This window comes from Parambassis ranga, chromosome 17, assembly GCF_900634625.1.
Source record: "Parambassis ranga chromosome 17, fParRan2.1, whole genome shotgun sequence".
NCBI lineage: Eukaryota > Metazoa > Chordata > Actinopteri > Ambassidae > Parambassis > Parambassis ranga.
The window spans coordinates 3,185,059-3,210,659 of NC_041037.1; the positions used below are offsets into that span (position 1 = coordinate 3,185,059).

The 25,601-nt window shown below is 43.9% G+C and overlaps 1 protein-coding gene across 1 annotated transcript; it reads right to left on the bottom strand.

Moving 5' to 3' along the window:
* Positions 1 to 25,221, bottom strand: LOC114449436 (retinal-specific ATP-binding cassette transporter-like). The gene is made up of 49 exons (XM_028427112.1): positions 25,156 to 25,221; positions 24,943 to 25,036; positions 24,686 to 24,827; positions 24,462 to 24,601; positions 23,835 to 23,962; positions 23,553 to 23,750; positions 20,879 to 20,968; positions 19,253 to 19,490; positions 18,172 to 18,311; positions 17,597 to 17,713; positions 17,023 to 17,220; positions 15,518 to 15,723; positions 14,773 to 14,949; positions 14,221 to 14,443; positions 13,870 to 14,091; positions 13,569 to 13,773; positions 13,397 to 13,489; positions 12,489 to 12,698; positions 12,160 to 12,337; positions 11,941 to 12,072; positions 11,671 to 11,810; positions 11,452 to 11,589; positions 11,034 to 11,215; positions 10,847 to 10,952; positions 9,390 to 9,595; positions 9,122 to 9,176; positions 8,847 to 8,897; positions 7,966 to 8,129; positions 7,717 to 7,841; positions 7,476 to 7,574; positions 7,012 to 7,293; positions 6,903 to 6,935; positions 6,718 to 6,823; positions 6,564 to 6,638; positions 6,209 to 6,378; positions 5,727 to 5,904; positions 5,531 to 5,646; positions 5,295 to 5,442; positions 4,848 to 4,971; positions 4,584 to 4,713; positions 4,378 to 4,498; positions 3,561 to 3,623; positions 3,255 to 3,361; positions 2,141 to 2,282; positions 1,860 to 1,994; positions 1,471 to 1,574; positions 1,208 to 1,300; positions 858 to 1,107; positions 1 to 572 (listed from the first exon to the last, which is right to left on the bottom strand). Exons 1-49 carry the CDS (start codon positions 25,219 to 25,221, stop codon positions 456 to 458), a joined length of 6,957 nt encoding a protein of 2,318 aa, XP_028282913.1. The 3' UTR covers positions 1 to 455.
* Positions 25,222 to 25,601: the final 380 nt, after the last annotated feature.

Below are 25,601 nucleotides of genomic sequence, written 5' to 3' on the forward strand. Positions count from 1 at the left end.
GATGGAGTACAAATCAGCTAGACGGGCAGAACAGAGCCTGTATAAAGCATGTTAAACAGATGTCAGGTACAAAATAAATGTCCTCCTCCTCCTCCATGCACAGCTATATTACCTACATCTCATATTTAATATCTCAGGAGGTATTTTGATCTGACAATATAACACAGCGGTGTATGAAAGACAGCATAAACAGAATGGAAGCAAAAAGTAAACATGTTTTGTGTACAGACGTTAAACGATTCTTCATTACATATATAGGATTGAGGTGTTTGCGTTAAATGTAACAATAATAAAAAAAAAAACTGCCTCTATTGTGCTTCAGACTTCATGTCACATACAGTATGTACATATTTATACACGGAGGTTGGACTAAGCCGTTGTTTTTCTCCGTGTCTGTGAAGCAACATGTAACATCTTAAAAAGCGGTGGCTGGATTTTTCTACGGCTGTGCGTCTTCACGTTTTCCTTTTCACTGGTGCGATCTTGATGTCTTTTCTTCCACCTGCCACTCGTCTGTGTAACGTCGTGTCCTCGTCCTCGCCTGTCTGTTGCTTGGCAAAGTTGACGAACACCTGACCGGCAAATTCAGTTAGACTCCTTTTTTATAGCCATGATTTATTTTTAAAATTTATTTTTAAAATTCTCTCAATATCATTTTTTTTATTTAAAAAAGAGTTTAAAGTGAGACTTTTTCCTCTTTTTTTCCTTTGACATGCATTAAAAATGAATTAGTAAAGAAATCTGAGAAATATTCTGAATTTAAATGAACCCTTTTCTATATTATTATTATATTATTATTGTTATATAAATATAGGGATGACCACAGACTAAAGCGTTTCTCTTTGTTGCATCCTTACCTGGTCCAGTGTTGTCTGGGAGACAGAGTAGTCTTCGATGCTGAGCCTGTCTTTGTTGGCCACCACCAGCTGAAATATCCGGGCCAGTGAAGATGAGGCGATCTGGTACTGCAGCGTGTTGTAGTGCTTCTCCTGCTGAATGCAGCCGGGGAAGCTGCTCTCCATGAAGCTCTCGACAGGCTCCAGCTCCGGGGATAAGCCCGCTTTAGCTGCCTTGATTTTCATGGTCACAACGTAGCCGTCCCCATACCTGAATCACAGAAATGATGTTAAATTATGACTTTAATGGCGCCAAAGGAGCAGTTCATGTAACATTTTGTGATGCCTGTTAAGACACAAAGATCCCTTACTTGTATTTGAGATGCTGGATGGTACCCAGACACTTGAAGGTCCCATTGACCATGATGGCCAGTCGAGTGCAGAGAGCCTCACACTCCTCCATACTGGTGTGAAAACAACAACAGTCCATCTTAATTATTACTGCAGCTACGAGCAATACATCATCATTTCACAGGATCTCTGTGGTAACATCGGGCGAATCTGCTCATGATGTCATTTCATTGTCAGTTAGCTGTGTACATGTGTGCAGTGCATTCATAGTCATTGAGAGAACCTGTGTGACGTTAACACCACCGCCCTGCCATCCTGAATGACACTCATGATGGCGTTCCACAGGAAGCGGCGAGAGTGCGGGTCCATCCCCGTCGTGGGCTCGTCCTGAAGACGCACACGGAGCCACAAACAAACAAACAAACAAACCTGAGCACCTAATTCCATACAAATCCTCATCTCTATCAGCATATGGCAAAGATCTCAGATTGATGCCAGTTTGAATAGAACTGCACAGTTTCTTGCCAATGTATAACACATTGGAGGCCAGGCCTGACTGAACCCATATGGCTTCCCATCTGGATCCATAGACCATTTCATTGATAAATCCCTGCATAAAACCCAAACACCCAAACAATGTGCTCATGAGCACGTCGTTATTGGCCAACTCACCAGCAGCACCAGCGCGGGACAACCAATCATGGCGATGGCAGTGGAGAGCTTGCGCTTGTTGCCTCCGCTGTAAGTCCCAGCACAGCGGCCTGCATATTCTGTCAAACCCAGCTTCTGGATGCCCCATTCTGCCACCTGCAGGACAAAGAGCAGCTCTGTTTAGAAGAACACAGGATTACAATAAACCAGCTGTGATGAGCTCTGAGCGTGGTGTCATTTGTGTAGCGGAGTGAAACATCCTCAGACAGTTCGGTATGTGACACAGCTGGAGGCCTACTCACTCTGGGGATCTCTGACTCAGGTACCCCTCTGAGACGAGCGTAAAGGTAGAGATGCTCCCTGCCGGTAAGGAGCTCATCGATGGCGTCAAACTGAGGGCAGTAGCCCATGTTCTGATGCACATCCAGGATCTCTGACAGGATGCTACAGAAATAACAGATACAGAATGTCACTCAGTGCAGTGGGCTGACAGAGACACACAACAGGAAGCGAATGCAAAACATATGGCTTTATAGTCAATATGGAGTCCAGAGATGATCCCCCTGAACGAAATGAAATAAGAAATACATTTAATTTATTTAAATAATAAATGTATTTTTAATACAGTAGTACTTCCCAATTTTAGACAAAAACTGCAGCACTACAAATGGCCACTGGAGGCAGGCTCCAAAAACAAGTCAATCCCCACAGACCTCTATGTTAAAACATCCAAAAAAAATCAGACTTGGTATCTAAGTCCTCCCACACAGAGCTGAAAAAAGTGTATCCATAATAATTCTGAATCTGCAGAGTCCAAAAACGTTGTTTCACATTTTGGAGATCGCCCTGAGGAGAATAGCTGCCAGGTGACTGGATGAACCACCTGTCTGCCATCGAGCTAACTTATGCTAAGGTGTGCTAAAGAGGTAACCTAACAAGCTGCTAGCACGTAACAGATAGCATTTTTGTTTTATATGCATAAAATAGACACTTGTTTTAAATTCAAAAATAAATAACTATGAGCCGTCCTCAGTACTTCCTCACAGGACACCGATTGGCTGATTGCCACATGCAAATAGCTTGAAGCGTGGCGTGATGGATTTGTGATTTTCCACTAAGATGAGTATTCTAAGGGGAAAACCGAGTTCTCTCACAGAGCTGGCATGAAAGTATTTTTTATGGGACTGAAAGCTGGCATCAAAAAATCATTTTGCATTTGCTCCATAACAACATAGGATTTAGGATTCAGAGAAGCACAGTGGTGAGTTCCAGCACACAGATAATGTCAACTCACTGAACTGTCGCCTCTGTGTGAAAGAGAACATTTTTATAAAGATCATCAAATTCCTCCCTGAGCAGACTTTGTATTCTATTACCCAGGGACGTTTTTTTTTTTTCCCACCCAGCTTTATGTACCTGTAACCTGCCACTGTAGCCTCCCCAGAGCTGACATCAGTGTCACCAGTCAGCATTTTGAAGGTCGTCGTCTTTCCAGCACCATTAACTCCCAAGAGACCGAAACACTGACAAAAAAAGGGACACAGACAATACTAAAAAAACAGACACTGAAATGATCTCACTGTGCAAAAGTAGACAGAGACCAGCATCTAAATGAAACTATAATATACAGTTTAACACTCTTTTAATAAGTAGAGTCACTGTAGAGTCCTATAGAGCACCATCACAGAGTGGTAGATGTGTAAATGAACTGAGTGACTTTACCTCTCCTGCAGGGACTCCCACACAAATCCGGTCCACAGCTGCCCTCTTCCTGCCCACATAGGTCTGTGCAGAGGAGCAAGGAGAACTCATAATAACACATCATATCTTTTTTCTGCTGTTCAGCAGTGTATGAGATGTATTTTGTTGAGGGTTCAGTTTCAGTTTTGTTTTGTATTTGGTGAAAGTTAAGCCCTTTGTTGTGTTATTAATAATAATAATAACTTTAATCCTGACATTTATGGCTCAACGCGGCATATTTCCGTCTCTGTTTGCTCTGCCCCTCCACACAAAAAACAACCCCTTGAGCTATAAACTCCCTCTTTCTGGCACAATAACGTTTTTTTATACATGCATATAAACATTTTTAAAAACACGAGTACACCCACTAATAAATCTGCATGTCTGGAATCTTTGACTACTGCGTATGAGCTGGGAGTGAGTGTTGGTGTGACCCTGCAGTCGAAGAGCGAAGGCTGTTTGTTTCTTTTAAAGATTATTATTCCTGACATAATCTGGACTTAGTTCTATTTTATTTGTGGAATTTATGCAACTTTTAAAAGATATTTCCCCTCATATATAATACCAATATATTCACTAGGACTGGATGACAGATGTAATTTGAATGACTGAAGAGTATTTTATAATCACAGCTTTTGTGAATGTGTCCACATACATTTAGCTGATTATAAATACGCACAAAAGGTTGAATGAAAAAAAATCTGAAGGAGGCCAGAAGTGTATCTATCAAATAAACCATTAAAGGCCTGAGAATAATATTAAAATATAGAGCTGTGATGATGAGGTCAGTGATGTGTACCTTGCAGAGGTCTTTGATGTACAGGATGTCTGTGTTGCTCCCTCCTTCATAGATCCTCTTCCTCTCTGCTGCCACATCATCGTCTTCATCTTGCATTGAAGTCTGCTTGGAGTCTGACAGCCTTAAGGGTAAAAAAAGTACAGACATGTAGCTCAGTTCTGAAGAACTGGTCCTAAACTCTGCTGTTTCTGGTCTGACTTTCTTACCAGTGGTCCAAGAAGAAGCGGTACTGAATCAGAAGATTGAGAATAAAGTAAACGAAGCCTTCCACGGCCATGAAAGCGATGTTCTTCCCCACAAAGTCCCACCGGAAAGGATCCACAGTGTACTCCTCGCCTGTGAGTCAAAACAGACATGTTTACATTGACAGACTCACAGAGACTTTTATTCATGTGTTAGTGTGTGTGTGCAGCGTGGAATTCTATCAGCTGCAGTAACTCATATGTACTATGTGTACAGGCAGCACTTACCAAACCTGGCGTAAACATCAGTCACGGCCTGGTTCATGGCCATGTCGATCAGTCCTCGCCCCAGGCAGAAGTGAGGGAACACCAGCAGGCATTTCTTCAGCCAGTCGTTGAACATGAGTAAAGGCTGCAGACACATAGACACATAGACACTACAGCCTGTGTAGTGTTTGAAGCAGTAGGAACTCCGGTGTAAAACATTAGCTTGATTTTATGTTTTGTTTTAATTCCTAGCGGGAAATATCTGAAAAGTCTGAAAAACCCCAACTTTTAAATCCAAAATGGCCGTCAGAACACAACCTCTATTGTATCATAGTACGGATCTGTAACTCTTTGTATTCAATAATGCACTAAATGTTTTGTTTATGTTTTTGCATTTTCTCCAGATGAAGCAAAGCTCCAGTAAACCTCCCACAGTCACTGCATATTTTATAATCAATACATTCTTACCCGATTGTTTTCAAACAGCTCCAGGATGAAGGTGATGGCACTGCTGTTGATGCCGATGAACAGGTTGATGCAGGACAGGGACACATATGCAGTGCTGGGGATGCTGAATATGTAGGACAGGGGATACATCATGGGTGTCACCGACCACCTGAAAGAGAAAAGAAATATACATATAGATGTTAAATGATTTCAGATCATTTCACACACATTTGAGGGTTTTCTCTGCAAAGACTCACCCATAGAGCAGCAGCAGAGCTACCAGTGCGGGCAGGTTGGTTGGTGATGTGTAACACTTTTTATCAAATGCTATGAAAATGCCGACCACCATCGCCGTGCTGAGAGAGTAGTTCACCTGTGGTGAACAAACATTCAGAGTGAGGAGTGAATAAAAAAAAAAAAAACACCACGTGAATGTGGACACACGTCACCCACCATGTCCCAGAAGAAGTTGGCCACCCAGTAAACCAGAGGACTGACCCCACTGACAAACTGCAGGTGTTTGGCTTTGGTCACACGCTCCTGAATGAGGTAGAGGACGAAGCTGGCGGGGATGAAGGACATGGCGAAGATGACACAGATCGCCACCACGGCGTCAACAGAAGTGGTCAACCTGAAGGAGGCAGGGAAGAGTCAGGGCTTTAGTTTCTGCTCTGGGAGGTAGAAACGAGGAGAATAAACGTGTCTTTTTAGGTAAACCGTTAAGAAACAAAGTGGAAATGGGCCTGCAGGGTTAATTAAAGCAGCCATAGTAAGTCAGAGAAAGGCTCTGTGTATATTAGGACCTATAATAACTTGAGGCTTCGACCTTCCTAAACACATTTTCTGATTAAACATATTTTGAACTTGCTTGCAGAAAAGAAGATAAATCCATGACCTTACAGTCCTGCTGAAAAAAACATGAAGGCATCACTCACACAGTGACTTCAGAAAGCTGCTCTTTGGTTAGATTCAGTGGATGGTTGATGGTGGTGATGCCAAACTCCGCGGGTTTAGCCGATGGGGGTAGGAAGGCCCGCAGAATGGCGTTATTGGCCACGTTCATGAAGGCCACCATGGCGTGCCAGCCTTTGTTGTTATACCACACCTGACAGAGAGGAGGATAAAAGCCAAGCAAACTCATCTCACAGCGGCCTGACTCATGAAATAACTTTCATTAGTCTTTAAGTTGGAAGGAATTCAGCTGTAATCACAGTCATATAACAGACGCACAATGCTTGCGTCAGACTGGCGTCAAACACTTATTCATTTGCTATTACTGGAAACACTTGCCTTTATGTTGAATTCACTTTCCATGAATCGCAAGAAACTGCCAATTTCCTTCAGTGCTCGCCTACCATAGTGACCCTGGGAACAACAGGATCTGGTTATGCACTGCAGGAGTTCACACTCAAAGCTAAACACAGAACCAGCGGCGAATAATCACCCCTGTGATGTTGAGCGTTTGCCCCAGTTGATGGAAAACATTCTGGATGTCTTTGGGGTCCACGTTCAAGATGGGAAGCTGTCCTCCTACAGACAGGCCGCCATATCTGTTGACAGAGAAGCAGATTTAAAATCAGTCCTCCACATCAGGGACGTTAACAGGCGGAGGCTTTAAAGGTGGCTTACCTTTGCTCATTCACCCAGTATTTACTCTTCAAACTGTGGGAATATAATGAAATGACATCATTAATGTGTAAAAAGAGTAGTCACACAGACAGACAGCACTCAGACCCACCTGGTCCTGATCAGAGAGGGGTAGGTTTTGACCAGGTAGTCTGAGATATTCCTTTCTGTCAGATCCAGCATGGTGTCTCCTGTGGTCTCCTGTCTCTGGCGAGGGGGAAGGCCGCCCGCTCCGATGGGGCAGATGGGCATCATGGTCAGCTTCTTACTGGTGCTGCACTGGCATGAAGGTGACGGGTTCCTCTGGGTCCACTCGGGGCTCTGTAAGATGTTGCTGACCACAGGGGAGACGTCCGGGTACACCCACTCTGAAGTGCTGTTACTGCAGGGCATCCTGGAGCAGGAGAAGAACAGGGTGTGGTTTTTATTACATGTGCTGCATGCCTTAAAATGTTTCTGTCACGTTAGAGGGACCCGAATCCACACAGGAAGCAGGAGGAGTTCCTGGCAGGTTCAGCGTTTTGTTGAGATGTAAAAATAGTTCAAATTAACCAGTATGCAGTTAATCATACTCACCCCAGAGGTTCTCCATCCATGCACCGTGTGCCCAGGCCTGGCCTGTTTAACAAGCGCTCTGTGAAGTGTTTCATTTTGGGGTCAAATGGCCGCTCGTTGCTAAAGAGAAGAGAATAAAAAATAAGCACAATTCTGACCATCGTTTTGTGGGTGTCAGTGAGTGATTTCTAAATGGAATCATTACTATGTGGTGACTTATCTGTCAGGTGATAAGTTAACCACATGTGTTCTGAGGTCTGACCTGACGAAGGTGAACTGTTGTCCGTACATCCAGGGGCTCAGAGTCAGACTGGGATACTCTCCAAACGGGGGGACGATCATGGTGAAGATCAGAGCTATGAGGACAAAGCTGGCGGGAAGGACGATCTGAGACAGGACAGAAGAATGAAAATGAGTACAGGTGTAGCAAAATAAATAGCATCGTTTCACTAAACTTCTATTTGTCTGAAACTTAAATGTGTGAGACAATTCCCCCCCACCCTTTCTTCACCTGTGCCAGGAAGTCTTTCTTGCTTCGTGTGGCGTGGTGGAACCTCTTCACAAGCAGAGCGTAGAACTGCTTCAGGATCAGAGAGACACCTTTCACCTGTCTGGAGCCCCTTCCTGCATTGTTGTCAGGCATTCCAAAGTCCGTGCCGTTGAGTCCGTTGTGTTCTGTAGAACGAAAAGAAAGCGTGCAGTACATAATAAACAAATCTGTGGATCAGCAAGTTTGATATAAATACAAATCTGAAGCAGCACTATGTTTAAAAAGAGCATGCAAGCAGCAGAAATACCAAATTCTAAACACAGGCTGCTTTATTGTTCAATTGACAAACTGAGCAAACCAGACCTGGGTCACTCAAACTGCTTATCTGCAGCTAAAAATGCCTTTGTTGTTGAATTTGAGCTTTGAACTTAAAACTATGTGAACATTTACACCAAATTTAAAGAATGTAGTATTATGGTTAAAAAATAAATATGACCTTATGACCTGAAAACTGTTACTGACACAGAAGTATGTTCACATTTTTTAAAAGTACTTTTATGTGATGGTACCTGGGGATCAATAAAGTATCTATCTATCTATCTATCTATCTATCTATCTATCTATCTATCTATCTATCTATCTATCTATCTATCTATCTATCTATCTATCTATCTATCTATCTATCTATCTATCTGTCTATCTATCTATCTATCTATCTATCTATCTATCTATCTATCTATCTATCTATCTATCTATCTATCTATCTAATAATAATAGCAAAATTGAGGAAAAGACAAACAGTTCTTCTGGGTGACCCAGGTCCAGCTGATTAAGTAAATATAAAATACTAAATAAAAGTGGGAGGGAAGCATCTAGTCCAGTCCAGCGGCTCTCTGTCTGACCTTCATCTTCAAATCTGAAGTCAGTTTTTCTGCAATGTATCATCCACTGTTCTACAGGAGGACACAAACACAAAACACACACACTAAAGGGTTAAACCTGACGAACCACAACACAGAGCTGCTGCAGCTACAGTTTAAGGAAACACAACATTGACAGTGTAATAAAAAAAAACAAGTGAGGCAAGTGGATTAACAACAAGTGAGAGACAGGGCAATAGGTTGGAAATTCAATTCCAGTAAAAAAGGCCATGCAGAATATCAGTGCTGGTATTTACCGGGAGTGGTGGCATTATTCGCTGCTTCTCCATCTGCAGTGACCTTTAAGAATATCTGCAAAGAAAAAGGGGAACTTTTTTTTAAACTTTCCAAACTTTACAGGTTTTAAGTGCTAAAGTAATAAGATTTTTCTTTTCGGGTGAAACCATGACTACAAAATGAACTGAGGAGGAGGATTCAAATCAGACTGTTCATGGTCACAGGCTAAATCTGATTGCATATGAAGAAAGTAGATAGGTGAGACACAACAACCAATGCTGCCTTTACCTCCTCTAGTGATGTATCCGAGATGCCAAAGCTGCTCAGACCCATATCACCCAGCGTCTCCTCGAGCTCCCTGAACAGACTGGCATAGGCTCGATGTTTGAAGCCTTTGCTGGGGAGCAGGTAGGTCAGCTCCTGTCCAATCATCTCGATCAGCCTGGCCTCAGGAACGTGGTGGTGTATCAGGCTGGTGATGTTCTCTATGTCTCCTGGGGGGGAAAAAAATCACACATGGAGAAGCTGCTAACATGTTCCCAAAAATAGCAGAGAACAAGAACAGAGGAGGAGAAACTGCTGGAGATGCACAAAGCAATACCAAAAATCAAACAACTCTTATTCAAGCACTAAAATCTATGAGCAGATTTGTGCTTTTGTAGCTTCATGGTGATGCATCTTAAGTAATGTGTCCTCAGGCGGAACAGGAGGAAAAATGCTTGGGGGTCAATATCTCCTCTAAATTATAAATGGGGAAAAATAATGTGTTTTTTTTTTTGCTGTGAGCGAGTGATAAAAAATTTAATACACATGTCTATAGTATGTACACAACTCATTGTGCTACACTTGTGAGGGCCCTTATTAACATGAAACTTCTCACTGCTACAACTGTTAAAGCATCAGTTCTCTCACAGGAGAGACTTAGTGCTTTGATCTGAGGTCTAAACACAGTAAGTGGGTGGGACTCAACACAAAAGCAATCCCTCTCAATCACAACTCATGACCCACTGGACGTGTGCGGTGGTGTGTTTATTGTTCTTACTGACGTGTCTGAGCTGAAATCTTTGGTTTGTGTGTGTGTGTGTGTGTGTGTGTGTCGCCCACGGGCTGAATGTATGGGCGAGACAATGAAAAATGCAGCAACCAGGTTACATCATCGCCTCTCTGCTCGCCTCTGTGCTCTGTGCAGACATACAGGCAGAGCTGAGAAGCCACAGGAGACATGACTAGACTCACATAAATCCAGAACATGGGTGTAATCACAGTAATATTACACAACAAGGCATCCATCATGAGATGTAGTAGTATTGATTCATGTCCATTATTTACTGATTATGGGCGTCTATTACAGACACTGAAGATTTTCTTTGCATATATGGTTTCCGTAGAAACACCTGAGGGTTTGTCTATACCTGGACAACCATCCCATTAGGTTACAAGTTAGTGCTCATCTCTTACAACCTAAAGCTAACAGTATGCTAACAAGATTCAAAAGACATGATTGTGTGGTTCTTTCCCACAAGTAACCAGACTTAGAGCACTTATTTTATCCTATTTACCACCTCCTCAGCTGTACTCATGTCCTAAGATGGTGTTGCCTTTGTCCTTTGAAGGATGTAGCTCCTAAATAGCCCCGAACATCCATGTGAATTTTTTGACACAAAAACTGTACCGTGGTCTTGAAAATACAACAAGAGGCAGGTCAGGATTTTAAGGTATTATTGGTACTTAGCGGACACACTTACCATCCAGGACTCTGTCCAGATGCTGGAACTGATTCTGAGACTGATCTTTGTATCTGGTGCAGATGGAGCAGGCACAGGAGCAGTCGGAGGCACAGTCACATTCATTCTGACAGAGGAAAAGAAACACTTTGAGCAAAACAACAAAAACACAAGAACAAACTGCTTGCAGCTTCAGCACCATCCAAACCTGCTTCTTCTTCAGATCCTTCATGCGGCGGACCAGGGTGAGATAGAAACCGACTCCGAAGCAGTTTTTGAGGAAGAGCGGGGACCCGCTGCAGTGCAGCTGTCCTTTGGAGATGATGCCGATGCGGTCGCTCAGCAGGTCGGCCTCGTCCATGTGATGAGTGGACAGGATCACCGTGCGGCCTGCAAAGAGGACAAACCACAGCTTCGCTAAGATGCTAAAACATTTTATGAAGACAGTTTCTTCCTTTGTTGTTGCTGTGTAGTTGAATTTTTCTATTTGATCAATTCTCTGATTAAATATTAATGATAACTAAGTGCTTTAAGACAGCTGCAGAGCTACACAGGATGTTGGAGGGAGATTTTTATATTGGTGTCTTAACAACAAGTGATCACAGAAGACATGTTATTTTTATTACCAGTTTTGTATTTTAGTAGGAGTTCCCAAATGGATCTCCTGGAATAGGGGTCCACTCCTGAGGTGGGCTCATCAAGGATGACCACCTTCGACCCTCCTACGAACGCCATGGCAACGGACAGCTTCCTCTGCATGCCGCCTGAAATTATGTATGAGACAGATGTGCTGAAACAGATACGACAACCAAAATAAAAACAATCTTGCAATGCAAAAGGCCGACCTGAAAGGTTCTGGGCCTCTTCATCCCTCTTGTGAGGCAGCCCCAGGTCCATCAGCATGTCCTCGACTTCCTGTTCCGCCTCCGCCCGCGTCCGACCCTTCAGGAGTGAGTAGAATAGGATGTGCTCCTCCACTGTGAGACTGGAACAACAAGGCAGCATTAGACATAAGAATCCTTAAGACCAATGGAACATGTTGTTTTTGCTTTAAATTAAATGTATATTTTGGCATTTTTTATTCACACTGAACAGCATCTTATAATGTAACTCACTGATTGAAGAGGATGTTGTACTGAGGACACATCCCCATGGAGGAGCGGATGATGTCTATGTCGGTTCGGATGTCTCTGCCGTAAATGTAGGCGGTGCCAGATGTTGGAGGGAAGAGGCCGGTCAGGATGGACCTGGAAAACACAAGAAACAGAACTTTTCCTTATAATTATAAACTGTGTAGCTTCACTACGTACAGTGATTTATTTCATTTAGCTGACATTGTTGTGGTTTTTCCAGCCCCGTTGTGCCCTAAGAAGGACGTGATCTGCCCCTCGTAGAAATTGATGTTGAGGCTGTTGACAGCTGGACGTGAGCTTCCATCAAACACCTTCACCAGATCCTGAATCTGCACCCCCATCACCAGGCCCATTGGGTCAGGCTCAAAGAACAGCTGGCCTAGAATGGAAACACAGATGCTTCATCATAGTGGCGTTAACATAGAAGCTTTATTCTAAATGCTGTTACATTCCGGTGATCCTCTGTCTGTCCACCAGAGGCCCTCGGAGCATCCCTACAGGCAGCATTTCTTCAGCATGTGTGTCCTCACCTTCCTTTCCGGAGTCCTGAGCCTCCTCGTCCTGCTGGTTTGGAGTTTCCGCCTGCTGTTTCAGCAGCTCCCTCTCTCTCTCCAGTTGCTCTCTCTTGTTCTGGTGTTTGCAGGTTTTCCTGCTGGCAGAGCCGTTACAAGTGTACATCTCCGGCGTGCCTCTGCTCTCAGCATCCTTCTCTTGGATCTCTGGTTCAGCTTTCTCAAGATCTGGAGGGGACAGAGAGTTTCCTGGTTGGTTTATGACAAAAGAATTAAAATAAAATCTAAATAATATTTAGGGTTTTTTTAAGATAAGAGAGTAGAGAGGACTTGAAGCAATAGATGGAGGTGATGGATCCTAAAGAGGAGGGAAGACTGTTCCAATCAGAAAGAGCTTTACAATGAAATGCCTGTCTGAGATTCCAGTGGGGTCAAAAAGAGGTTTATGATCAGAGTTGTTTTAATATAACGTCAGCAAAATCAGTAATAGGCAGCAGTAACTGAGATAAGAGAACGATAGAGAGCACTCAGACAACCATCTGCTGTGTTTATAATCTAATCTAATCTAATCAACGTGAGGCTTTAAAAAGAGTTCAGAGGCCAACAAAAGTCCAACATATTTAAATGGTTCCTATTTAAATGTATTTGGTACCAAATATGGAAACATAGCATGCATCTGTCTTGCTTGTTTTAGCAATTATATGAAAATTATTAAGTGTTTGGAAACAACCAGCTGATGTAAGAGGGCTCAGGCACATGTGAGCTATGTATAGCTTTTAAAGTCAACAGTAAAATTCTAAAGCTGGTGTGAAACTGGGCATCTCTAAAAAGAGAGGACCTAGTTTCAGTGCTGGCAGGAGGGCACCCTACTTAACCCTACTTTATCAGACTGGTGATTCAACCCCTGCTGTTGGGAGTGTACTAACCTGGATCGGCCATTTCTGTGTGAGAGGGTGCAGGTCTTTGCCAGTATGAGGGCTGAAAGGGGAAGTAGAACGGCCGGCCGATGCCGTACTGACCTATTGAGGAAAGAAGTGCTTCAATAAACATGAATATTTTAAAGCACTGTAAAAATATTTGATGGATCAGCAGCCCGACCTGGGAAAACATTGTCCAGGTACCAGGCCAGGATGCCGTAGAGGACGGCATCAAACAGCATCATGAAGATGGAGGTGAGGAAGGAGTATGTGTCTTTCTCCAATGGGCTGGTTTGGATGTTGTTCCACTGTAGACCCAGACCCTGCTCCTCATACCGTGATAGGTACTCCGTCCCGAAGCCAAAAGCCACCGGGGACAAGAAGCTCTGGAGAAGAGACGCACAGGTTATAAATGTCCAGGAAGCATCCTTATCATGATGTTTAATCTCCTCTAAAATATCAGAGCGGACTGGAAAACATACTGCAGCCAGCTTCATGTTGTTGGTGATGCGGTCCTGCCAGGCAAAGCAAAGGATGTGAGGCAGGTAAAGGGTGAAGTAGATGATGCCGCTGCAGGCGGCTGCCAGGTTGGCCTTGTTGAAGAACACACTCATCAGGAAACACTGCATGATGGTGGCGATGGTGAAGGTCAGCAGGAAGAAGAAGACGAGGATGGGGTCGCTGTAGTTCAACACTTTCCCACCCTGAAGGTAAATAGGGAGATTTAACATTCAAATTTCTCAACATCATCCACAAGAGGGCACCATTACACCCTACAAAATATCTATACTCCTGACAAAACCTTCTGTTCCACTTTCTGCCTTTCCTCTCACCATGATGATGAAGGTGAGCAGCGCTGTGCTCATGGTCATCATGGTGAAGCTGTCGATGAACCACGTGTACCAAATGACGCCGTTGTCCACGCCCATAGCTTTGAGGGTCTCCTTGAGGCGCAGCTCCTTCTCCAGCACGATGCTCTTCACAGTCATGGACACCGAGTAGATCCAGGCCAGCACCATGAATATCGGGAAACAGCGGTTCAGAGTGATCATGAAGCTGGAGAAGAAGTGAGGAAGAGGAGGAGGAGAGTGAGTTGATTTCATCCTCTGTCAGCATGAACATAGGGGCGAGAGGTGGGGTACACCCTGGACAGGTCGCCAGTCCATCGCAGAGCACACGCACAGACAAACAACCAATCACACGCTTTAGGGTCTCCTGCACATGTTTTTAGTATAATTTTAATTTTCGGAAAGTTCTTATAAAGGCTATAACCCTGCCAGTGTACAACATTGGAATTAAAGGCCCTATAGACAAAAGCCGGGTGTTAGTGGGTTTTTCTTCCAGCGTGAAAGGGGCTTAACACCGATCAGCAGTGGTTTACTCACAGGTCATCCACGTAGCAGGGATACGGCATTTGTTGGACGTAGACTCCGAGTGGCCAGTCGTTGCCCGTGTGAAGCTTGATGATGCCGTGTTCGATCATGTCCTGCAGGTAAGCAAAACCTCCCCAGATGTACCGCTGGTCCTCCATGGGGTCTGCTCTGGGACCTGGATCCCAGTACCTGGGATAGGAAGCAGAGAGAAAATGAAATAATTTATCATGTATGTATAGATTTTTTGTGATTTTTAATGTGATCACAAAGTTTTGCAACGTCCCAAAGCCAAAGTCTCTAGAGCCGCACACTCCCCACATGTACTGCTCTTACTTAAGCGGATAAGTCTGAGTCAAAGCCCTCTGAAATCTGATTATTCAATTGTATAGACGCAGGACTCCCACTGTGTCCATTAGAGCCTGCTGTTGTGCTGCAAACAGCAAAAACTGTTTGTTCACCCCAGGGGCTATTGACATGCTGTCTGCTTATGAATGAGAGATCAAAGAAAAAGATAAAATGCATGTAAGAGCTGCACATGCAGGGATGAAAGGAAAGGTAACGAGTTAATATGGAGGCACCAATAAAGTCTGCGAGGCTCAATGAAGCCAGCTGGAGATGTGTTTTTTTTCTCTCTCTCTCCTTTGAGGAATGTGACAAATCTATATAAACTGCTTCATTAATACTGACAGGAAAACATGGAGGCACAGCAGGCTGATCGGGTTATCTGGCATGTTACTGCTGCTCAGCTCTCTCTGACCTGTCTTTTATCTTGTTGGTTCGCTCCACTGCGTCGATGTCCATGCGGATCTTGTACTTGACATGAGGGGGGATGCTGGTGGTCCAGGGATACATGTCCATGAAGACCATGCCGGCCCAAAACTTGTTTTCCTCCAGTAGATACAGGGCCTGGTGGATCATCTGGGACTCATCCGTGTGGGCCACAAACTTATCCAGATTAATACACTGTAAAGAGGGAAACAGATGGAAAAAACAGTGCGGTGGGTTTGAGACTTCCTCACAGGATGCTGATTGGTCTGGACCACATGGTTAAAAGCACATAGCTTGAAACCTGATTGTTTTGATCTCATCAATCTCACACATATCCACAGACCAAGTTTTGTCTGAAACTACGCTAGAGCCTTTGGATCAGGGTGTGACATGTAAAAGCAAACACACTCAGGCTCAATGCTTAATGAAATAAAAGTATCATTTACACCTCGTCCCCAAACTCGGGTATTGTTTTGCAGTTCTTGTGTGTGCTTATATAAAACTGGGAAATCTGAGCTGCAGTAACAGACACAAACATGCACACACACAGGAAAGCAAAGGCATAAAAACAACCGCACAAATGCTCACACAATGTAATTTTCTCACACACACACACTGGCTCTCTGTAATTGCCATGTGAAACTCCCAGCCTGCACACACACACACACACACAGCTCTTTAAGACCCATGTGCAGCGTGTCTAATGTCTCCATTCACGTTACTGTACAATACCCTGAGAGTGCACAAACAAAGACGGGAGACCACTTCCCATTCATCTTTATGGAGCCATACATTCACAGCACAATGATGTTCCTTCAGAGCTGCGCTGAGGAGAAGGAGCCTCTCTGATACACATGTTCCAATGGGATTCCAGTGTGAGAAAACATACCCCTGACAGAGTGGGAGGACCTGATGCTAACTGCAGGGCTATCCCATGGCCCAATGCTAGCTGACAGCTATATCTAATTGGTTAAATCGCCTGGGTTTGTTTGTGGGGCCTGAAGGGTCTGTTGGAGACAAAGGACAGATTGAGATGCCTGCACTGATAGGGCCCTCTCCAAAATCACAACCCCTGCCAGCCCCCCCCCACCCCAAACCCCAGACGACAGAGGAGATGAAGGATGGACAGAGTGATTTGCCCTCTTTTATACTGCAGGCGCAGGGGTCTGTTTCAGTGCACTGAGCTCATGAGGAGGGGGTGACTCATTCCCACCTACTCTCTACTTTATCACTGGCTCCACAATGGAAGAGAAGGAAGGGGGTGACAGCAAGCTCGTTCTCTCCACCTTTCAGCCGCACTGGATGAGAGAGCGGCTATAAAGCCGTGCTAAGTGGCTTGCTCGGTTTCTAAAGGCCTGGCTGCAATCTCCGAGGAGCAGACCTGGAAGACGGATGCTCCTGTCTATACAATTAAGCTGGAGCCTGACAAAAAAAGGGCTAGTCCTGGGAATGTGCAAGAGCTTGCCAAACAGGAATCAGAGACAGGCTGCTTACCTCTCCGTATTTATTGAACATGCGTATCATCTGGTCAGTGATGTTAAAAATGTTCCTCCAGTCAAAGTTTGGTTTTCCCGCCTCTCGTTTGTCCTCTGGCCCATTGTACAGGAAGTTCAGTATGTCTTGAGTGGTAAAACTTGTTTCTGTCAGACTGCTGTCAATGAAGTCCATCACTGTCGGGTTCCCCAGGGTGTCCTGTAGCGTTAGATTTAGTTACCGTATTTGATACAAATATATCACATCCACAGAAACAGTGAGTATTTTAGCAAAATACAACATCAAACCGTCAAGGGGCTGCTCGAGGAGTGCTTAAACAGTTCCAAACTTCTATTCCATGCCTAACTGATAGGAGCCCGGGTGATAACTTTTGTGTGTTTGTTGGCTTCCCGTTTCAACATGACCCAAAAAAAAACAGTCAAAGAAATTATCCGTACAGTTCGGTGTGGAGGAACGTGTCAGTCCTGACCTCATCACAAATAACCAGCATATATATTGGGGCTGTGTGTCCACATACTTTTGTCCATATAGTGCACATGCCATATGGTAGACTCCCACTACTATTGCTTCATACCCTGATCATGTTCATCTGAACACTGCTGTGGAGGAAGGTCCAGAGCTGTGGTCCCACCTCCTCCCAGGCCTTGGCTATGTTCTGGAGCCTCTCCAGCTCCTCGAAGGTTGTGTTGGCCTGGACACACAAAATAAATGCACACACAATCACATCCCATCAGAGCTGACAAGTATTACAGCAGCAGTGAATACAGGGGCTGCAGAATGTGTTCATAATGAGTCATGAAGAATTTTCTATTGCCAGATGAAACACTACCAAATCTAAGCTCTACTCTTCAAATGTGTTGACAGCCACGTCAGGTAATTTAGCTACTTTCTCATTAACAAAACTCCAGTGCTTGGTGTCAGGAGAAACGAGAGAGTAGTGACAGATCTGTTTTTCCTTCCACTGCTGTACCCACACATTCAATTTATTGTTTAATTCTCCCCTCCTCTTCTCGTCAGTACTCAGCTCATTCCACAGAAGGGTGGGGGTGTGTGTGCATATACATGGATACTGAGAGTGTTGACAGAAATGGAAAGGAGAGAGAGAGAGAGAGAGGGGTGAAGGGTCGGGCTGGAGGTGGTCTCTCTTACACTCTTTAATATCTTGTGGACGGCAGGGGAGTCGGGGGTGTACAGGATCTTTCCCATCAGCAGGGGCTTGACTGAATTCCACACGATTTTTGTGACGGGGTTGGACTCTAGGGTTTGCATCAGGGCGTTGCAGAAGGGAGCTGAAGGTAGAACAATTGCAAAAGAATCTGCTTTTAATTAAGTAATAATGAAAACATTATGATGATTATGACCATTATGAACTGGTAAGTGAAAGAGGAAGAGAAGGAGAAGAAGAAGAAGAAGAAGAAGGAGAAATTTGAAAGTTGAAAACATTCAAAAATAAAACTGAAAGTATTGTTTTGCATCTGATTTTAGCATGCTAACTAGCTAGCCTTGGACCACACCTTTGGGCAATACCACCTTGTAACACTAGGTGGGCTCAGGAGTTGATACAGCACCTTCCTCAGTCTCCCAACAGGAGAGGAAGAAGAAAAAGCACAGCTCAAAGGCCAGAGGTTTGTGCAAGCAGCCGTTAACACCACATGCCACCATGTTAGGCTGTAAAAAGGAAACTCTACAATAGAGGCAAAGAGTAAACATTGCTGAACTTGCATGTTTTTTTTTATTCTGGCAACAACTATCCTGCTCTGAAGTTCGTTAAGAATTTATTTAAAATAATGTCCTCTCAGCATTCGTCCTAAATTCATATTATTATGTTAAAAGAGTGAAACTGACTATGTCACTGACTGTGTGCTACTGAGTTGAAACTAATGCAACAAAAGGTAATTAGAAAGTAGAATTATGACTTAAGGAGGAAATGAAACACTGACTTTTTTAGTTGTCATGTCTGTGCTGCAGAAGGAAACCTGTGCAGTACAATGGAAAGCTCAGAAAGCAGCTGTTAAATGGACTTTGTTGCAGTGCTGTTTCCTCAGCTGCTGTTTTCAAGGTCAAGAAAGCTCTTTCAATCCAAACTAAGTGCTCTTAGAAAAAGAAGGTGTAACAATTGCTGCTCCATGGAAATGATAAAGACTGAATAAAGACTGAGTTTAATGAAACAGAAGAGCTTGTACATTCTGTGGAAATGGGACACTTCACAGTTTGAGACGTCTTCACTTACTGGCGGTATCGTCGTAGACGTAGCTGTGGCTCTTAGTGCCGTTGACCCCCAGAAAGACTTTGTAGTTGTTGTCTTCATACCAGTTGAAGGACAGGACCCTGGAGCCACCTCCCTCTGGGTATCCACAGAAGAGGCTGGACACACTGGACATCAGCTGGGTGAAAGTAGGGGGACCTCCAGCTTGGAAAAGGGAGGAAACCGCCTTCAGAAGCTCCTGAGAGCTCTCACGCTCCATCAGCTGTACAACACATGACAAAAAAAGACGATACGCTTCAACACTTTAAACAACCTGCAATACAAGGAGAAATGAAGGAGCAAAACTTCTTGGCCATCATCATGATCTTCATCATGATAGTGAAGATTGTTGCTGCATCCTACTGTACCTCCAGCAGGATACATGAACGTGAGGTATTACTAAAAGTGTAAACAATTCATTTGACCTCTATCTGATAATTATATACAAGTCAGAGATATTTAGGTTTTTTTCATATTCATACATGCCCTGCGAATTTCATAACATAAACGATCACAAGAAAACAATAGCGTGAAAGATAAACATGGACAGCCGCCTCTCCCCACATAAAGAGGGTAGACGCAGGGTGGACTAAATATCCTCCTATTGACAGAATAAAAATAGTGTGATTATCTCACAGTACGCATCGTTTCCTTTCTAAAAAGATATGGGGAGGGGGGGAGGAGGTCGCCAGTAGTTGTAGTGGTGACAGAAATAAAGAAACATTCCACTAAAAAAATCAGCTTACAGATAGATAGATGATGTCATAGAGGATCAGACGCAAGTTTAATTGTTGATATGTGTGTGCTGAAAATGACTCATGGCTCTTCTATGTCCCACACTCAAAGCAAACTTTTCAAACTTTTTCCGTGTGAACATGCACACACGCAAATATGTGACGGCACACCACCTACTTTCTGTCCTTCTCACTCCCTCTTCCTCCATTTTCTTATTTATTATTTCTCTCTCACACACATAGAACTGAAAGGGAGGGGAGAGGTGGGTAAAGAGAGCATTTGGCTCGCCTTTGTGTCACCACGGTGATGCAAAGTTCCCACCTACAGGATGTGTCACCTCAAAAGAATGTCCCTCTCACTCTCGCTCTCTGACTCCCACACCCCTCCCTCTCCCTCACCAGCCCCCGCTAAGGTGATGATGGGACATACTCCCCCAGGACATACAGTGAACGTGCCGAAACACACAGCTCCATTACGTCTTAGCATGTGTGTGTGTGTTAATGAACATGCATACATGGCAGTACTTATTCTATTCTAATCTGTTCTACTCTATTTTGTAGGTTTGTTCTATTTCATTCAGTCTTGGTTCTATGCTATGCTCAATTGTGATGAGTTTCATATACTGTATATTCATTAATTACACATATGCATACTTAGAATACACACACACACATACACACAGTACCCCCCACATTGTGAGTCTATCACTCAGCGTCCTCCTCTGTGAGCGATTCTCAAACAGGGAGCAGCGGAAGAGGCGAGTTTCCTGCACTAAAAATACCGGTGCCTGTGATCCTGCAGGACTGAGGGGAGAAGAAGAAGAGGAGCCTGGAGGAGCAGGAGTTTAGGGGATTGCTGGCCCTCTGGAGTACTTACAACTTGGATCCTCTCCGATGCTGCCTTAAGAACCCGACCCCAGAAATGAAGGTCAATCCCCTCTGAGCGTCTGTCCATGACCCGAGGCATCTGGGGTAAAACCAAAGTCACAAGACGCATTGGAGATAAACGTTCATCAGAATAAAGCGAGATGAAAACAGATAAAAGAGGTTTTAAAAACAACCGGGCCTTTGTTGTTTGTTGTGTATGTGCTCTTTGTAAATCATGTCCCATGATGACCTTACACACATAAACACATGCCTGGTAAGACACCTGTTAAATAACAACAATAAATTACTGGAAACTTCCAAGAAGTGTTTGCTACTGAGGAAGGAAACTTTTTTGTCACACATGTTGAACATATTTATCAAACTAACTCAACTCAAGTAACTTTTTTTACCACTCTTGAGAGCCATCAACTGTTGGCTAGGCTAACATTAATTGCCATTAACCCCCATCAGTGACTTCATCTTAAGAAGCCATTAGCAGTAAGTGTTAGAAAATGCCTGGTCAGGGCAGAGTGTTGAGGGTAAGGAAACCCAGAGTGCCAAAACAAACATGCACACACACATGAGACATCCTTCCTCTCACATTCCTTGTGCCTGCATTTCAATGAACGAAGGAAAGGGGGGGGGGGGGGGCAAAAACCGAGGGAATAGGAAGGGAGGGTGTGGAGAGGATGATGGGAGAGGGGAGTCTAGAACCTAATGAGGGGAGGAAAGTTGTAACAAGGCAGAGGTCATGGTGGTAATGAGCTTTAAACTTAATGAAGCTAATGGGTTACATGCAGAGATCACTAGTATTAGATACAACTAGACTACTAACACCAACCTGAGGAGAACGTGAGCTCACAGTATGAGCTGCAAAGCTGTCATAATTCACCAATATTCACTCAAAATGTCAACAAAACTTACTGCTCATTTCAGGAGCAATGGTAATACATGTCTATCAGAGTGCTGTACACCATTTTGTGGTTCAGGCCAATCAGCGTCCTGTAAGGAACTCCTGGCACCATGCTTTAAGTTAAAAGTAGCCTGCGATGGATGGTGATAGACGGTTTTTGTGTTTTTTGAGAGTCCCTGCTCTTTCCAATAGTGTCCGACTATTAAAGGATTTATCTTCTGAGGACCAGGAATGCTCGGATGAACAATATTTGTTCAAATTTTTATGGCTCTCCATCCAATAATTGAGGTATTTGACCCATATGTTGTGGGCAAAGGATCACTAAAGTGGTTGGGATTCACCATCTGGGGACCATGACTATCTGGAGAGAATATCAAAGCTATCCATCCAAACCCATAATTGCTGAGAGATATTACCTGTATGTTGTGGCCAAATAAACAGCTCTCCATTTAATACTAAGGCTAATACACTAATAGAAATGTCAAAGGGACATTACACTCTCTTTCACCCTCTGGGGACCATGAATGTCTGTACAAAACATATCTAGTGCTTGTTAAGATACTTCTATCCAGTGGGCCTCATTCAACTTCCTGACTATCAAGAGGCAATTAAAGCCACAGGAAGCCTGTCAGTCTTTCAGTGCGTCAGTCCTACAGTCAGGTTTTTCTGCCACTGGGTAACCAGGTTTGTTAGCAGCTATGTTGTCCTAAGACTGGCACATGTTGGCTAAGTATTTATAAGAGAAGCAGCACTGTGTCTTCCAGAATGCCTCACAGGCTATAGGCAGACGCAAGCTAAGCCCATTAGAGAAACAGGCCAAGAGGGTTAAGGCCTGAGCCAGTCACCTGACTCCCCCATGCTGACGAGTATGCACACATTCAGTAAAGAAACTAGAGGGTGTATCTAAAAGATAAATAAGTGCAAATATAGCTCAGCTTATGGCACCTTCCTTAATACTCACAGAGGTACAGCTGCTTCAGTTTATTGACATCGACTATTGTAACATCGTAAAATAAAGGGTCTTTATCTTGTTGATTAAAGAGTTGCAGGCAGTAAAGGTGCTTCGCTGTCTGCGTCTTCTTTACTTCTAATAAGAAAACTTTTTTAAGCAAAGCAGCTGTAAATAAAGCCACTGTCAGGGGAAACAGAGCTGGAACCAGGAGGCCAGAATAAGCTACTAGGTCACGCATGCAGTGCTGGCATCACCAGAAACCTCGACATACAAACACCACGCAAACATACAAACACCACGCAAACACCACACAAACATACAAACACCACACAAACATACAAACACCACACAAACATATCTTATCTTAGAGTCTTAGAGTCCACATGGCGATGGCTGCCTGGAATGTGGATTAAAAACACTCCAACCTCCACCCTATTCACCTGATTAGGCATTTCCAGCTTAATATCAAAATACTTTTTTTTATTGCTTGTCTGCATTTTTTTCTGCAAGCAGTTCAGTATGAACGAATCTGGTAGGGGCCATACAATGGACAGCTTTGAGCATATATATTTATGCAATAAAAATGACCAATGCCTTTAAGAGAGCTGCAAACAGCAATAGGAGCCTTTATGGTGCTCAAAATTACCTGCACACACTCACTAAGTGCCAATAATGACTAGCTTTTCAATGGAAAAATAAACGCTTCTACATCCATTACCAAGAAAACACAGAGCACAAAAACAGAGCGAGATGAATTGATGCAGGAAGAACCATCGACTATTAAGGTCATTTGACGCCAGCTTCACATGAGTTACTAACCAATTTGAAGATCTTGAAAAAGTCCAGATTAGCATAGAGGATGTCCTCTATCTTCTGCAGCTGTTGCTGGCTGAGGGCACACATGGCGTTGCGGACTCCGTGTAGACCCATGCGACTGGGGAAAATGATGAAGCGCTCCAGGAGGGCCTGACTGCAGGCTATGTCTTTCAGCTGTAGGTCTGGGATCCCAAATGCAAACTGGAATGTGAAATGCATGAGGTGTATGTTTAAAATACTTGACAGAGAAATATAAAGGTGCAACAGTTGAAAAGCTAAACTGACCTGTTCAAGTTTTATTTCTGCATGGACGAGCTGGTAAACCACAGATTCAGAGAGGTCAGCGTCTCTCAGCAGGAAGGCCGTGAAAACCTCGTCATCCTTCAGAATATCATCTATCTTCAGCCCACGGCCTACATGGAAAATCATAAAGAGTGACAGAGAAAGTTCAAAAAACACAAAACAACAGCACTGACCCCACGGCTTGGAGCAAGTGATTCACAGCCAAAGGAATTGGCAAGGATTTGATGTTTGAGGGAAAGAACAGTGAGCGAGAGGAAGAGCGGGTATACCTCTGCCAAGAGTTAATTTCTATGGAAGCAATATTGGAAATATCTTTTTACATGTGTGCCTTCAGGCCTGGTTGTGCTCAATTCTCTGCATGGGAATAACCTTAATAAAGTGAATAATAGGAGGCCAAGGAGAACAAGAGAGCAGGAAAAGAAGGGTCCATCCTCATTAATAACCTTTAGTTCTAGAAAGTTCAGAAAACTGCAGTTAAAGATAGTTCAGCTTCTTCTCAGCAGTCCTTTTCTGCTCAGATTACAGACTTGGCAGATTGGCTTTTACCAACCATTTACCTCTCAGGAAAAGTGCTGCTACACTGAACCACTTCCCACACTTGACCTTTACCTGAGACCATGTAAGGGTTGTTGCGTAACATGTCCATGAAGTTTGAGAAGGACGATATTTGGCGCCAAAGCTGGCCAAACTCCTGGACCTGTGTCTCGTTAAGCAGGAGCTCCTGGATGTCGACGTAGAACCGTGCCAATCTAAGGAAAGAAAGCCTGAATTAGTCTTAAATTTAGGTGTAATGGCAACGTATACTTTAACGAGATGGATGTGATGGTGCTTACACTGAGTTGTTGTAGTTGGACACCACGCCGGGGGACTCCCCCATGGTTGGATATCTGAAGCAGGGGTTGTTGGCATTGCAGAAGATGCCCTGGATCCAGGGCAGGATCCCTGCTGAGGGCATGGCCTTGTTGGGAAAATGACCTGGAGACACAGGCATCCCATTAAAGGGCATGTCAGTGTAAAAGAGGTGAACATATTTTTCTCCCTATGACAAGAACTCCAGTGTCCAGATTATAAAAAATGTCATGACTCTTACACTCATGTTGTTGGTACAGTGGATTGGCCCTTCTCAGCCACACCAGACCAATGAACAACAACACGGGCCAGAATATCTCCACCAGGAAGCGGATCTAGACAGAAGCAGGTGAAACAGGTGTCATACAGGAGCAGCCACACAATCCAACACAGCTCCTGTGCAATCACAGCTGCAGCCACTTCAGATTGCTGTGTCAGAGCCTTTCAGTTCTACCTTCTGTCTTTTGCGCAGAGTCCAGTTTTTCCACAGTAACAGGCGGATTTGAGAGCCTGTCTTCATTGCTCTGCAGCTCAACCCCTGGACGGGGTCATCAGACTGTGATCAACCTGCAGGTACACAGCTCCATCAGTGATTCAGACATTCAGTGGTTATCAACTAGCTGACAATAACAGGAGTCAAACAAAACATCTGACACAGATGTTTTAATTCATTCCACAAAACTGTGCATAAATATTTTCCTCTAAAAATGCAGCTTTGGCTTTGACCCTGATTCAAACGTGACATTAGCATTAACTTGGATTTGTTTACACTATGGTCTTGCCTTGAACTACATCCTCTTTGAGAGAACGCACACACCCTGCTCCCTCTAAATCTTCATGCGTGTGGGCATACAAAGCCAAAAAAGGGGCCAACATAACCACACTACAGGGTGCCATAAC

Excerpts from the sequence above, each read along its gene's own strand:
- LOC114449436 (XM_028427112.1), bottom strand. The coding sequence starts at position 25,221 with ATGAAGACAGGCTCTCAAATCCGCCTGTTACTGTGGAAAAACTGGACT. Across the intron at positions 12,073-12,159 it reads GCTGGAAAAACCACAACAAT|GTCCATCCTGACCGGCCTCT; the intron begins GTCAGCTAAATG and ends TGTGTTTTCCAG. Across the intron at positions 1,995-2,140 it reads CTGAGTCAGAGATCCCCAGA|GTGGCAGAATGGGGCATCCA; the intron begins GTGAGTAGGCCT and ends TTTGTCCTGCAG.